Source organism: Pelobates fuscus, chromosome 2, assembly GCF_036172605.1.
Source record: "Pelobates fuscus isolate aPelFus1 chromosome 2, aPelFus1.pri, whole genome shotgun sequence".
Lineage (NCBI taxonomy): Eukaryota > Metazoa > Chordata > Amphibia > Anura > Pelobatidae > Pelobates > Pelobates fuscus.
The window spans coordinates 251,028,457-251,043,286 of NC_086318.1; the positions used below are offsets into that span (position 1 = coordinate 251,028,457).

General features: G+C 40.6%; 1 protein-coding gene across 4 annotated transcripts in view; it reads left to right on the forward strand.

Moving 5' to 3' along the window:
• The window catches only part of MAP3K4 (mitogen-activated protein kinase kinase kinase 4), a 175,598-nt gene that overhangs the window by 64,340 nt on the left and 96,428 nt on the right, over positions 1–14,830 (forward strand). For all 4 annotated transcript variants that reach the window (XM_063443339.1, XM_063443338.1, XM_063443340.1 and 1 more), the window contains exons 6-11: positions 138–254; positions 782–881; positions 972–1,055; positions 8,297–8,563; positions 10,043–10,192; positions 10,653–10,814. In XM_063443339.1, the coding sequence (XP_063299409.1) occupies positions 138–254; positions 782–881; positions 972–1,055; positions 8,297–8,563; positions 10,043–10,192; positions 10,653–10,814 (880 nt within the window). The remainder of the gene's footprint in view (positions 1–137; positions 255–781; positions 882–971; positions 1,056–8,296; positions 8,564–10,042; positions 10,193–10,652; positions 10,815–14,830) is intronic.

The following is a 14,830-nucleotide window of genomic DNA, read 5'->3' on the forward strand; positions in this document are numbered from 1 at the left end:
GCATCCATCTTTATATGTAGTTTGTAAAACCCAGAATGGTTGGCTCATATTAAATGCTACGTATTTCCTCTATACAGTTTAATAAAATGTTTTTTTTTTTCCTCAAATTTTAAACTATTTTTCTTTCGTCTTTTCAGTGATATAGCAGGCATGTTACTTAAATCTACTGGGAATTTCCTGGATTCTGGCCTGCAGGAGAGCTGTGATGAATTCTGGGCCAGTCCTGATGATAGCATTGTTTCTGATGAGATTAGGTAATCTTTTTACTTGGATAGTTTATGTAGTATGGCACATTGTGTCTTTTTGGCTTAGTAGTGCTATCATTGATTGCTATTATGTTTAAACTTGTTTATTATTAACTTTTTTTCAACTAGAACATTTATATTGTGTGTGTATCTATTATAAGTAGTGCATTCTTCTACCACATAGCTACGTAAAATTATGTCTTACAAAGTTTCTTCAAAAATCTAATTATGCGTTATAAGCAACCAGCCCTGTTGCGTCTTATCAGGTCAAAGGAAAATGTGCCCGTTGAGTCATGAATTAGTTTTTTTTTTTTTTATTATTATTTGTATTAAACATTTTATTGCACATATCCAAAGCAATTCATATTTTTTACCAGCTGATTTGCAATACCTGATTGTAGGGATATGCAGCTTCAGGAATGGTTCAGTGTCTAGGGCTGTTCTTATAATTTTATATGGTTAGTGGATTTGGACATATTTACTTAAGTACAAATGGTTGTAAGTTTTTGAAACTACAAACTTTATTTTTGAAACAGGAGATCAGTTATTGAAACAAGTCGAGCATTGAAAGAGCTATTTCATGAAGCGAGAGAGAGAGCATCTAAAGCACTTGGTTTTGCAAAAATGTTAAGAAAGGTAAATGAATGCAATATTGTTTATTTTTGTTTTGTTTGACATACTCCAATCACTGGATTCATCTTTTGTAAATGTAATTTCTATTTTCAGGATTTGGAAATAGCAGCAGAGTTTATTTTCTCAGCTCCGATAAGTGAACTCCTAACATCCTTAAAAACAAAGGATTATGCTAAGGTATGTTATATATATGTTTTTGTTGAAATTGTTAATTGAACAGGCCTAATGAACACTGAGCCATATATGCTATTCATAGTATTGCAGCACATACATCAGTGGTTTTATTATGTTTTAATAAAGTTGGTCATTAGTTGCTGCATCTTGGCAAGAATCCATACATCTGTGTTAAGGGAGGGTAGCTGTGAGGATTGGTAATTGAAGCAAACTGACTACGTAATTATATTATAAATAAATCAAAACCTGAATCTCAATTTATGTTAAATTATTATTGAAGGTTTATTGGGTAAAGTGACACTCTTAGGAATATAGCTGCTAGAGATTGTGGTCAAAATTACAGTGCCAGGAGTCTCTGAGGTGCCATTAGACCGTACACTGTAAAACCGTTTGCAAATGGTTTGACACTTAACTTGCTGTGTTGGTTGCCTACAGCTACTTTTGGTCTGAGTTTATAGTATATTAAAACAGAAGTTCACCCCAGGTTTAGACCATATTCATTGCCTGAGAGCTGTAAACTGACTCTCAGCCAATGAGTACTGTTTAGATCGGCTATGAATGACTATGATAACACGGACATACAAATGTTAACATTTTTAAATACGAAGTAACTCACACCAAAAGGACTACAGGAAACCAACACAGCAAGGTAATTATCAAACTGTTTGTAATTGGATTGACAGACTACCTTCAGACAGTACCTGAGAGTTTAATAACATTTGTCAAATCACATAAAATTAGTGATTTAAATAAATCTATACACTGTTGGAAAACTCTGTAAGCTTATCTGAGAGAGTGATAGAAACCTGGAAATAAATGTATTACTGCCTGTTATAGGCTAAATAAACCATATGGGACTCTTTCGGGTCTCTAATGCCCCAATACAAGTCTAAACTCTAGATCAGATCTGGTCAAAATGCAGCATTGTTGAAATATATTTTATACCATTTGAATATGCACATAGTTGAAACAGTAGAAGAATGTAATTTTTTAGAACGGATACCCAGTTTGTGTCTTACAGCAAGCACATTACTGGAGTAAAACATGACTGACTCACAGGGAAAGTATTTTTACTATATCTCTTTAGTAAATCATTGTAAGCTGTTTTGTGCATGGAGTATTTAAGTAACATTATTACTTGACAAGATTTTGTCTCCTGTCAGGTCTGTTTTTGTAGCAATTCAGGCGTCTTAGGTAAAATGTTTTTCGGTTACTGACCACAAAATATTTGTGTCTGCTGGTAATCTTTAAAACCACATTAATGGATTAAGACAATCTTGAGGATATATTTGTGTAAGATCATAATTTGTGTGTTGTCTATAGTTCAGGCATTTTCTAGGTATTCTGCATTATTGGTTCAAATTGTTTCATAAACCTCGACAGGGTGTTTTGTTCATGCATTAATATTTGTCATGTTTTGAGGTATAAATATTTTCATTAAGATACATGTAGCTTGCATTCTTTCTGTAGTAGTCAAAAAGGTTATCTTAAAGGTAAAATTCAGGCTATAGTTGGCTTTATTAGTGTTTTCTTTAATGCATTATAGATAATGAATTGAAATGTATGCAAAATCAATCAAATTAACCCCTTAAGGACCAACCTTCTGGAATAAAAGGGAATCATGACATGTCACACATGTCGTGTGTCCTTAAGGGGTTAAACATTACTTACTTGTATTCAAGCCTGAAGCTTACTGCATACTGCATACTGTTTGCCTCAGAAAAACAAGCTGTCTGTTGACCTCATCAGAAGCGGTGGCCTTATCCAATCACAGTGCTTCCCCATAGGATTGACTGAGACTGACAATGAGGCAAAGCTAGCACAATTCAAACACAAAAGTTCAGTGTCTGCTTGCAGAGGGAGGAGACACTGAATGTTTGGATGCATTTTAGGCAGCCATGACCCAGGAAGGATCTCTAGCATCCATCTGAGGAGTGGCCAGTGAAGTTATCACTAGGCTGTAATGTAAACACTGCGTGTTCTCTGAAAAGACAGTGTTTACAGCAAAAAGCCTGAAGGTAATGATTCTACTAATCAGAACAAATTCAATAAACTGTAGTTGTTCTGGTGACTATAGTGTCCCTTTAAGAATATCTCAGTTTCTGCAGTGAGCTCTCACTCCTCCAGGAAGCCCTTCAGCCAATCATACTCCTGTAAATTAATCAAGTCACTTTATATATGCAGTCTGTGGTGTGCTTGCTAAATCACCAAAAACCTTAAAGATTAAAAGGTAAACATATAGGTAAAAAAACACTCATGTTATGCTATCTTAATTTTCAATAGTAATGCCGAACTGAGACTGATTATATGTTTCTTTTTATATAGAAAACTAAACGAGAGCTCCCACATACTCATGATAGCATTGCAGTAAAAAGGGAAACCTGGCAGGGTGTGAGGGAGGTGCAGGAAGGGTGGGTATACAGAGCAAAACTAATGATTTAAAAAAAATCCTACCTAGCATAGCTAATTCTAAGCATTCCTAGCATCTAAGGTACGCAGTACACCTAATTTGGAATGCTCCTCCAAATACAAACTCAATTTAAAAAAACAAAAAACGTTTTTTTATATAAATTGAACCAATATCAGTCTGATGCCACCCATAAGGGCAGATCCAAAATTGTGATTTTATTATTAATATATAGGAGATATTTGCACATGCAATTTCATGTGTTCTCCTAGAGTACGTAGACAAAATGTTATAAGCAAGCAGTCCAATATGTTAAAGTAAGACCAAAACTAGATGTTGTCCAAATATGCTATTTTAGATTATTTTCTGTAGTGGAAATCAATCCACTGAAAATCCTAAAGAAAAAATGTATAACTTTTTATAGATACATTTACATGCAGTATAACTAGAATAATGCCTCAATTTGCATACCTGTAGACAGAAGTAAAAATGGTTCCTACTCTGAATGTTCCCAATAATGCATTTATATTGCAGTCTTCGCTGTAAGCATGTACATTCAATTTTGCTTCCGTTAGACATAAATGGAAACCACACTTATAATTAAGTTAATGATGACTGCTTAAATCTACTAGGTTAGAAGTGTCCTGCATTCTATGTGTTGCTCACAAATAAATCCTAGCTTCTGCCTTGGACCAAGTATACCACAAATAAAACAATTTGCTCAATGTAAAATAAATTACTAAACATCTTTTATCTTTCTCTCAAAACTTTTTTCTGTCTTTTGTAAAGGCGTCTGTGGCTTCATGTGTTTTCCTACAATAAACTACAAAAGAACAATTACATCCTCCAAAGCACAGCTATATATAACAATGAAACACTGCATATTGGGACAGGAAAAAAAGGGGGTGGGGGGCGGGCTGAAGAAGATTAATAAATTTATAAAATATTGAAGCTTTTTTTATGGCTAATAAAGTGGGCAGAGTGCAAAACTACCAGTATTTTTTCAGACATATTTTTTTAGTCAGCTTTATTGCAAGTCTATCTGACCCTCGCATATCTTTATTCAACAGCCTGATTTTCAGAATTCTCAAGACCCAATACTGCTGTAAGAAACTCTGATACACGCCTTCCCCATACCGCCCCACCCCTTGCTCATTATTACATTTATAGATTGTCTGTTACCCCCAAATTTTAGATAAGAAATACAGGTGTACACACTGCCTCTTATTGGTACACTCCTGCACTTTCTTAACCCATAAAACGTAATGTTTACCCTGCCTTCACCTGCTCTTGATATTCCAATTTACTTTTTCACAGTTTAGCAATGATCTGTCTTCTCCTCCTCTTTATTTCCTCCGTCTCCCTCAGTATAACCATTTCTCCTTACACCCACTTCACTCATCCTCCATCCACATTTACATATTTACTTTTCTCACTCCTGCCCACAATCGATCTCATCCTAGACCCCATGCATACAAAACCCATTCACTCCTCCTGCTTCTAGCAGTTAGTGATGTCTCTCCCAATCCAGGGCCCTTCACCTTCTCTACACACACTAAGAAAACCAGAAACCCCATAAACCTCAACACCATATCCTGCCTTTTACCCTTACTTACCAACATTCAGTGTGCACTTTGTAACGCCCGCTCCATCTGCAGTAATTTAAAATAAACAGCCATACACAACTTTTTCATCTCAGACTCACTTACACTACTTGCATTTACAGAGACCTGGCTGTCCCCCTCTGATAGCGCGACTCCTGCCTCTTTGTTTTGGTGGGCTCCAATGCTCTCACACTCCCAGACTCAACTGTAAATGAGGTGCTTTAGGCATCCTTCTCTCCCCTCAATGTACATTTAAACCAATCATACCTCCCCCTGCCCTATCCTTTTCCTCTTTTGAAGTTCACACAGTCCGCCTATTTAAAGCCACTCCTTTAAAAATTGCTATCATTTACTGCCCCCCGATTATCCTAGGCTATTCATTGAGCACTTTTCTTCCTGGCATCCCCACTTCATCTAGCACTCCTTCCCTCATACTTGGGGATTTCAATATCCCAATCAACAACCCCAACTGCACTGATGCCTTTCTTCTGCTCTCTGTAACCTCCTCCTTTGGCCTTGCGCAATGGTCCAATTTAGCAACCCATACAGCGGGAAACACTCTTGATCTCGCCTTCACCAATTTCTATACCGCCTCTAATCTCTCCAATATTCCTTTTCCTCTATTAGACCACCATCTGCTGACTTTTGACATCGGCATACCTAAGACCCAATTGACACCACCGTCTGAACATCAATCTCACAGAAACCTCCAATGTCTTGACCTAGAGCATTCCTCCACTAATCTCCAAACTCGCTGCCTAGGTTTTTTTTTTTTACTCTGACCTCTCCTCCACGCCTCATGTTTAGTCTATTGCTAAATCCTGCCGCTTCACTGCGCATCCGACTCTACTTAACGCCAGATGCGACTAAGGTGCTGGTCAAATTCTCTGTCCTCTCTCGCCTTGACTACTGTAATCCGCTTCTCGGTGGTCTTACGTGCTCCCAACTTTACACCGTTACAGTCCATAATGAATGCGGCGGCGAGGCTCCTCTTCCTGTACCCCCGCACCGCCCATGCCTCACCCTTCTGTCTGTTCCTACATTGGCTTCCTGTAAGATATAGGGCTTAATTTAAAATTCTGGTTCTTGCTTTCAAATCTCTACATAATGCTGCTCCCACCTATCTATCCTCCCTAATACACAAGTATGTCCTGCCTAGGCCCTTACGCTCTGCTGGAGACTTACATCTATCTTGTATCCGTACTCCCACCTCTGATGCTCTCCTTCAAGACTTCTCAAGGGTTGCATCGTTCCTGTGGAACTCGCTTCCCTCCTCGGTTAGATGCTCACCCAGTCTCCACTCCTTCAAAAAAATCATTAAAAACCAACCCACTTCTTCATAAAATCGTATCAATTAAACTGTTAATAGCTCCCGACTGATTCCTTTCTTGCAACTGTCATTAGTCTAATACTATCCTTACCCTTTGTGTCACTTTACCCCACTCCCTCTAGCATGTAAGCTCATTGAGCAGGGCCCTAAACCCCTCTGTTCCTGTGTGTCCAACTTGTCTGGTTACAACTACATGTTTGTTCGTCCACCCACTGTAAAGCGCTGCGGAATTTGTTGGCGTTATATAAACAATAACATAATAATAGTCTCCCAAGGTCAGGGAAACTTGCTGAAATTTTTTTCTGCACAGTTGGAGAAGATGACGAAACTAAACCACAGGGAGTTTCAAAAAAAATATATTTAAATGACCAATCTAGACACCCAGACAACTTCAGCTCAATGAAGTGGTCTTGTTGACAGGTCCCCCTAGTTTTAGCCCTGCAGCTGTAAACATAGCAGTTTCAGAGAAACTGCTATGTTTACATTAAGGGTTAATCCAGCCTCTAGCGGCTGTCTCCCTGACAGCCACTAGAGGCCACTTCCACAATCCACAATGCGAAAATCGCAGCCAGAGCATGCGCATTCAGAGATGACGTCAGCAGGGGGAGGAGAGAGGTCACCAGCGCCAAGGGATCCTGATGCTGGATTAAAGGAACACTATAGTCACCTAAATTACTTTAGCTGAATAAAGCGGTTTTAGTGTATAGATCATTCCCCTGCAATTTCACTGCTCAATTCACTGTCATTTAGGAGTTAAATCACTTTGTTTCTGTTTATGCAGACAGAACCTGCATGGAAAAAAACTGGTTTCACTTTCAAACAGATGTAATTTACCTTAAATAATTGTATCTCACTCTCTAAATTGAACTTTAATCACATACAGGAGGCTCTTGCAGGGTCTAGCAAGCTATTAACATAGCAGGGGATAAGAAAATCTTAATTAAACAGAACTTGCAATAAAGAAAGACTAAATAGGGCTCTCTTTACAGGAAGTGTTTATGGAAGGCTGTGCAAGTCACATGCAGGGAGGTGTGACTAGGGTTCATAAACAAAGGGATTTAACTCCTAAATGGCAGAGGATTGAGCAGTGAGGCTGCAGGGGCATGTTCTATACATCAAAACTGCTTCATTAAGCTAAAGTTGTTCAGGTGACTATAGTGTCCCTTTAAGATAAGTTTCTTTTTTTTTTTTTTTGCCTTTATATTTCCCGCCCGGACCTAAGTCTTAGGCGCCGCCATCTCAGTGTTGGCAGATGAATGCCCTGCGGGACATGTCATCTGCCCACACAAGCTGGTGCTGTAAAATTCCTGCGCATGCGCAGTTGCAGACTTTGGTATTTGCTGTTGTCCGAAATTCAGGCAGGAATTTTGGCAATTCATTTGTCAGAAAAACGAATGAACAAATATAAATTTTCAGAGAACGTACGAAGCCTGAAATGAAATTAGCGAAAAAACGAAGACCGAATTACAAGGAGGGAGCTACAGGCTCTCTGCTCTTTCCTTGTAATATGTAAAAATAGATATATGGCGATAAAACCAAGTGGGTAATAGTTCAACTTGGATAACCTCAAAAGAATGCTAATGTGCAATATATAATATCAGTTTAAAAGGTGCAATTAAAGTGTATGGATGACTAACTCTTTTGCATAATTGATACAATCCCCAGATCAGGATACATGTAGATCCAAAGTAGTAGGCAGTTACCACATTCAATGACCATTCAGTATATAAATGTACGTATTTATATTTACTGCTGCCTTTGCTGTAATTATAGTTAATGCCTAAAACAGCTAATGTTTTTTGTACTTTAATTCACATTAAAACATTTATTTAAAATATTCCTTAAGTATTCTCTATTTTATGAAAACATCAAGGCCTTCCTGATTTGCATGCATATGTTTCAGGTGTTAATGCCAAACCTGGAAAACCTCCATGTGTTTGTACCCGAGACGGTTTGTCAAGAGAAGACTGTTATCCTTCAATTACTAAGTGCTGCAGCTGGTATAGACTGTTCAAAGGACTGTGAGGATATGGCATATGATGCTTTCCTATTGATGACCAAACATTCTGGTAGAGATGAGGATGTAGATGACCACTGGAGCAACTGGGATGGGCAGACAGTGAAAATAGTTCCTTCTGTGGAAACTGCTGATACCCTAAGAAGTATGCAGGTGAGATGGCTGTTAATGGTTCTGATGTTTCCCACATCAGTAAATGTTTGTACGTTTACATAGAAGCTTTCACACCATTTTGAAAACTGTGAGATTTCAGCTGTGAATGCTATAAGAAGAAAGACACTTGTTTATTAACAATAGCATTAATATTATAGCTTTCTCCACTGGCAATATATTTAGGATTTGAAGGTTTAGTTAACACTGGCATGCTAGCAATGGAGTTAACCCAACAAGGGGCATTAATAGAGGTAATGTTTGGTAGGTGAGGTTATAACTGGATGTTGAGCATCTCCTCAAATTTTTAGGAAATTCCAGTGTATGTAATATTTTTATTTATTACAGGCATTTATAAAGCGCCAACATGTTCCTTCAAGTAGGGTAGAACATACAATATGCACAGACCAATACTAAAGGTAAAGAATGCCCTGCCCGTGAGCTAAGATCTAGCAATTTAAACTCTTTTGTACAAAGTGCTTAGATAGACTGCCCATGAGCTTACAATCTAAAGGATATAATCGGGATTCAAGACAAGAAGTAGCAGGGTGAATTTGGAAGTGATGGTCTGAGGAAATTAACAGAGTAATGCCTTGAATGCTTTACAGGAGTATAAAGACTTTACCTACATAAAATAGAATATCTGATCTTTTTGTACAAAGCATGAGAAATAAAATGTGGTACAAGCAAGAATATTGGAAATGAGGTTGATCAAAATGTTTTACTGTCAACCAACATGAATGGCAAATATGCCATTTAGAGTCCAGATCTTACCATTTACCTTTTATCTGCCCTGGCAATGGCATGTACTGTAGGAAAGATTGCACAATTCCCTTCACCCTAAAATTGGTATGCCACGTAGCCTGCGTCGTCAGCTGAGGGCTTGTGTCCATTCAGAAATTAACAGAGTACAATAATTTGTGTGGTAGTTTCCCTTTAAACAATTCTGCATGTATGTGAAGAAAACTCCAATATTTGTCATCATAAGTAGGCTATGCATATTGCTTAAATGTTGTTTTTTCTGTTGCAAAACACATTTGTGAAAGGTCTTCTACAACCTTTAGTATTTTTTGTGTTACAGCATTAGTCTTTGTTTTTTTTTGTTTTTCTCAATGCTGGTGAAATTTCATCTTGATGCATTAACAACATGTGAAGTCAGAAAGGCATAACAATTTGCCTATCTGTATGGTCTTTAGGTCTCAGCTGCTGAGCTCTGTTATGTCATGCCCAAGTTGGGTAATCTATGGAAATGTGCTAAATTGCGAATACACTTAGTTTTTTAAATAGGATGGTACATATCGGGAAGCATTTCAAATAATTTCTTCTTAGTTGCACCATTGCAGAATACATGTCTATAAGTCACATAGGAGAAATCCAGATCTATTATGCACATTCCAGTGGCATACAGTTACTAACTCTGTGGGCATTTCAACTCTTGCCAGGATTTACATTGACTTCAATGTATTCTATTTTATTCATTAGGTTGATAACATGCTACTGGTGGTTATGCACTCTGCCCATCTTATAAGCCACAGAAAAACTTTTCAACACTCCATTGAAGGACCTTTATCTCTCCGCTTTGAACAGACATCAAGCCATCCAGTAATTGCAGAGTCATTACGCCAGCTCAAGGTAAAATGAATCTTATGTCATCCGCGCATCTGTCTGTCTAAATTCTACACCATACTTTGGTGACCGTTATCAATAAATCATAGAAATTTATTTAAGACCATTGTGATAACAATTTATGATTTTAGATTTTAAATTGAATTCTACATTTAATTATTGATCTCTGCAATGATTCTATATTTTAATATATGTATATCTGACAATGGCAAATATATGAATGTGTTACAGGAACAGTAAGCCAGATAGCCACTGTCTGTCAATGGGTTTGGTTCTCATTCTAGATACCATTGTTTGTAGCCTGTTTCCCTTCTTTGATCAAAGAACATATTTATTTATTAAGTTATGTCTTTTTGGAATTCTGCACACACCATTTTACTGTGATGTTGCTTGTTTGAAAATTGTACATTTTTTTTCTCTAGAACACATTAAATGTGTGTGTGTGTGTGTTTTTGTTATATTTCAGAGTGATGCTTTGCAACTTTGCCTTAAGATCAGCAGTGCTATTGACAGGGTTGATCAGATGTATGCCTCTGAATTTGATCCAGAGGTTGATGAGCCAGAGTCTGCCACCTTGCATCAGTACTACCGAGAAGCAATGATCCAAGGTTACAACTTTGGTTTTGAGGTAAGGTTATAAACTGGGAAGTATCTAGATATTATTTTTACTAGAAAGAGACTTACAACTGTGATCATCATATTCACATTGCAGGCCTTAATTTTGTTTTGTTTGTTTAAGATTCTATCACAATGAGCTCAGATTTGGACTCATGCAGTCAGTAGGGTGTGGTAACAAAAAAGCTGGCTTTGTGGCAAATAAACATACATAACGTCTGCCTTACTAATTCATAAATCTGTCAGTTGTGACTGGTCCACCTAATATTTTAGTTCTGGAATTTCCCCTTAAGTGGGTTTGGCCACATAACAGGGAAAAACGTGTAGGTTGCTTACTCACCAAGAACTGAACTCTTAAAACTGTTAGTGTGTCTACAGTAAAAAGGTTGTAGACACTACTTGGCATATGTGCAAACATACCAAAGGGGCAAAAATAATCAGTGTAAAACAGTGCTTTTTGACTAACAATCTTCTAAAAAAAATTTAATAAACAACAATAAAGTGCTACATAATCTTATCCAGCTGCTCAGACACCTAATGTGACTAACCACATAAATACAAACTAAAAGTAAGGTGGAGCACTAAAGCAATCAAGCTACCAAATAGCACACTAAAAACAAATAAAGGGACTTCTGTGCAAATATGTTTCAAGTGCAATCAACACAAACACTCAAAGTGCATTCAATAAAGTGCAGTTTTCAACAGTGTGCAATAAACTTGTATCCCATTCTCAGTGTTGTACTGTAAAAAGAAATATAACACACAGCCATATCGGAGTTTAGAAGAGACATGCGTGAGTTATTCGTATATAATTCTGCTGTGGAAAGGGGCATGGTATGCAAACTAATAAAAGTCCATATAAAATCGAGGTGTGAGACGCACATAAAGTGATTTGACTTTGATATATTAAAGGAACACTATAGGGTCAGGAACTCAAACATGTATTCCTGACCATATAGTGTTAAAAACACAATCAAGCTCCCCTGCCCCCCTAAATATAGTAAAATGTTACCTTTTAGTCCAGTCTGCTGTTGCTGGCTCTGTCCATGATCTGCCTCCTTGGTTGACATTGTCAGAAGTGGTGATCTGAGTCAATCAGTGCTTTACCAAAGGAAAGCATTGAATTGGCTGAGCTTGTCAAGGAGGCAGATCAGGGGCGCAGCCGCACATGCTAAACACAGCCCTGACCAATAAGTATCTCCTCATAGAGATGCATTTAATCAATGCATCTCTGCGAGAAAGTTCACTGTCTCCATGCAGAGGCTAAAGAAATACTGTGCAGCACTGCCCCAGGAAGCACCTCTAGTAGCTATCTGAGGAGTAGCCAGTGGAGGTATCCCTAGGCGGTAATGTAAACACTGCCTTTTCTTTGAAAAAAAAATTGTTTACTGCAAAATGCATGAAGGGACTGATTATACTCACCAGAACAATTGGAATACAAGACAATAAGCTGTAATGTGACTATAGTGTCCCTTTAACGTGTATTTTAAGACAGTATGGATAGAAGAGGATACTGACTTGGGGACACCTTTACTTTTTAGGTGAAAAGCATTTCAGGATATTGCTCTACTCCTTCTATTGTATTCTATTGTATATTTGGAAATAAAGCCTGGATTATTATTAACTTGGATCCTCATTGGTGACTTTTTCCATACAACAAATGGATTGGGAGGTGCTGCCCTTTCAGTAGGCACCAAGTGAACCAGTTGTCAAAGAGAGACAGCTCTATTTGGCTCTTGGGCATATTATCCTGATTAAAGTGAGGAGAGGATTGATAAAATGAAGGCACTTAAGGAATCTCTCATTTGGGCTCTGTAGAATGGGAGTGAGCACTTCCTGTGTTAAAGAAGAATATACAAACTATTGCATGTGTGTTTCTTTAAGGGATGCACCGAAATGAAAATTCAGGATGCCCTTGGCCAGAAACCGAAACCAAAAATGACTCCCCCTCCCCCAAATGATTTTAAAAGTTTTTTTTTTTTTTTCTATAGCTTTATTATTAGACTGTTTAATGAATGTATACATATGTAAACTTTATGTTAAAGAGTCCCCTCAAGTCCCTATTAGGACTACAATGGAGTCTAATGGGCCCTGGGGAGGGTTTTCTCTAAAATGCTGGCCCCTATTCACAATATAGTGATAAAACAAAGCTCTGTGATACCCTGCTCAAGCTGTCTTTTCTCACCTTAATTACTGTTGATGGCAGGCTGCTGTGACTGGCAAGATGCTTTGGCCAGCTGGTTGCTGTGGCTGGCTGGCCTCTTTTTAGATTAGCAGGCATCTATTTCTACCACCAATCCCTTTATGTGTCAATTTTATTCCCCTCCCTTCTGTGTTTTTCTCACCCCTTAGCCCTTCTGTGTGTCTGTTCATCCCTGCAGCCATTCTGTTTGCCTCTTTGTCCCCCCCAGCCAATTTGTACATCGGTTTCTCCACTAACTCCTTTGTATGTCTTTTTCCCCTTCCCCTGCTCCTGTGTCTCTTTGCCCCGCCCTCTTCCAAGTGCTTCTATGTTCCTCTTTGTCCCCCCCAGCCCCCCTGTGTGTCTGTGCCCCCCAGCCCCCCTGTGTGTCTGTGCCCCCCAGCCCCCCTGTGTGTCTGTGCCCCCCAGCCCCCCTGTGTGTCTGTGCCCCCCAGCCCCCCTGTGTGTCTGTGCCCCCCAGCCCCCCTGTGTGTCTGTGCCCCCCAGCCCCCCTGTGTGTCTGTGCCCCCCAGCCCCCTGTGTGTCTGTGCCCCCCAGCCCCCCTGTGTGTCTGTGCCCCCCAGCCCCCCTGTGTGTCTGTGCCCCCCAGCCCCTCTGTGTGTGTGTGCCTGTGCCCCCCAGCCCCTCTGTGTGTGTGTGCCTGTGCCCCCCAGCCCCTCTGTGTGTGTGTGCCTGTGCCCCCCAGCCCCTCTGTGTGTGTGTGCCTGTGCCCCCCAGCCCCTCTGTGTGTGTCTGTGCCCCCCAGCCCCTCTGTGTGTGTCTGTGCCCCCGCCCCCCAGCCCCTCTGTGTGTGTGTGTCTGTGCCCCCCAGCCCCTCTGTGTGTGTGTCTGTGCCCCCCAGCCCCTCTGTGTGTGTGTCTGTGCCCCCCAGCCCCTCTGTGTGTGTGTCTGTGCCCCCCAGCCCCTCTGTGTGTGTGTCTGTGCCCCCCAGCCCCTCTGTGTGTGTGTCTGTGCCCCCCAGCCCCTCTGTGTGTGTGTGTGTCTGTGCCCCCCAGCCCCTCTGTGTGTGTGTGTGTGTCTATGTGCCCCCCAGCCTCTCTGTGTGTGTCTGTGCCCCCCGGCCCCTTTGTGTGTGTCTGTGCCCCCCGGCCCCTTTGTGTGTGTGTCTATGTGCCCCCCAGCCCCTTTGTGTGTGTGTCTATGTGCCCCCCAGCCCCTTTGTGTGTGTCTATGTGCCCCCCAGCCCCTTTGTGTGTGTGTCTGTCTCCCCTCTGTGTCTCTTTAGCCCCCCTTTCCTCGTGTGCACTCTTTAGCCCATCCTTTCCTCGTGTGCACTCTTTAGCCCATCCTTTCCTCGTGTGCCCTCTTTAGCCCATCCTTTCCTCGTGTGCCCTCTTTAGCCCATCCTTTCCTCGTGTGCCCTCTTTAGCCCATCCTTTCCTCGTGTGCCCTCTTTAGCCCATCCTTTCCTCGTGTGCCCTCTTTAGCCCATCCTTTCCTCGTGTGCCCTCTTTAGCCCATCCTTTCCTCGTGTGCCCTCTTTAGCCCATCCTTTCCTCGTGTGCCCTCTTTAGCCCATCCTTCCCTCGTGTGCCCTCTTTAGCCCATCCTTCCCTCGTGTGCCCTCTTTAGCCCATCCTTTCCTCGTGTGCCCTCTTTAGCCCATCCTTTCCTCGTGTGCCCTCTTTAGCCCATCCTTCCCTCGTGTGCCCTCTTTAGCCCATCCTTCCCTCGTGTGCCCTCTTTAGCCCATCCTTCCCTCGTGTGCCCTCTTTAGCCCATCCTTCCCTCGTGTGCCCTCTTTAGCCCATCCTTCCCTCGTGTGCCCTCTTTAGCCCATCCTTCCCTCGTGTGCCCTCTTTAGCCCATCCTTCCCTCGTGTGCCC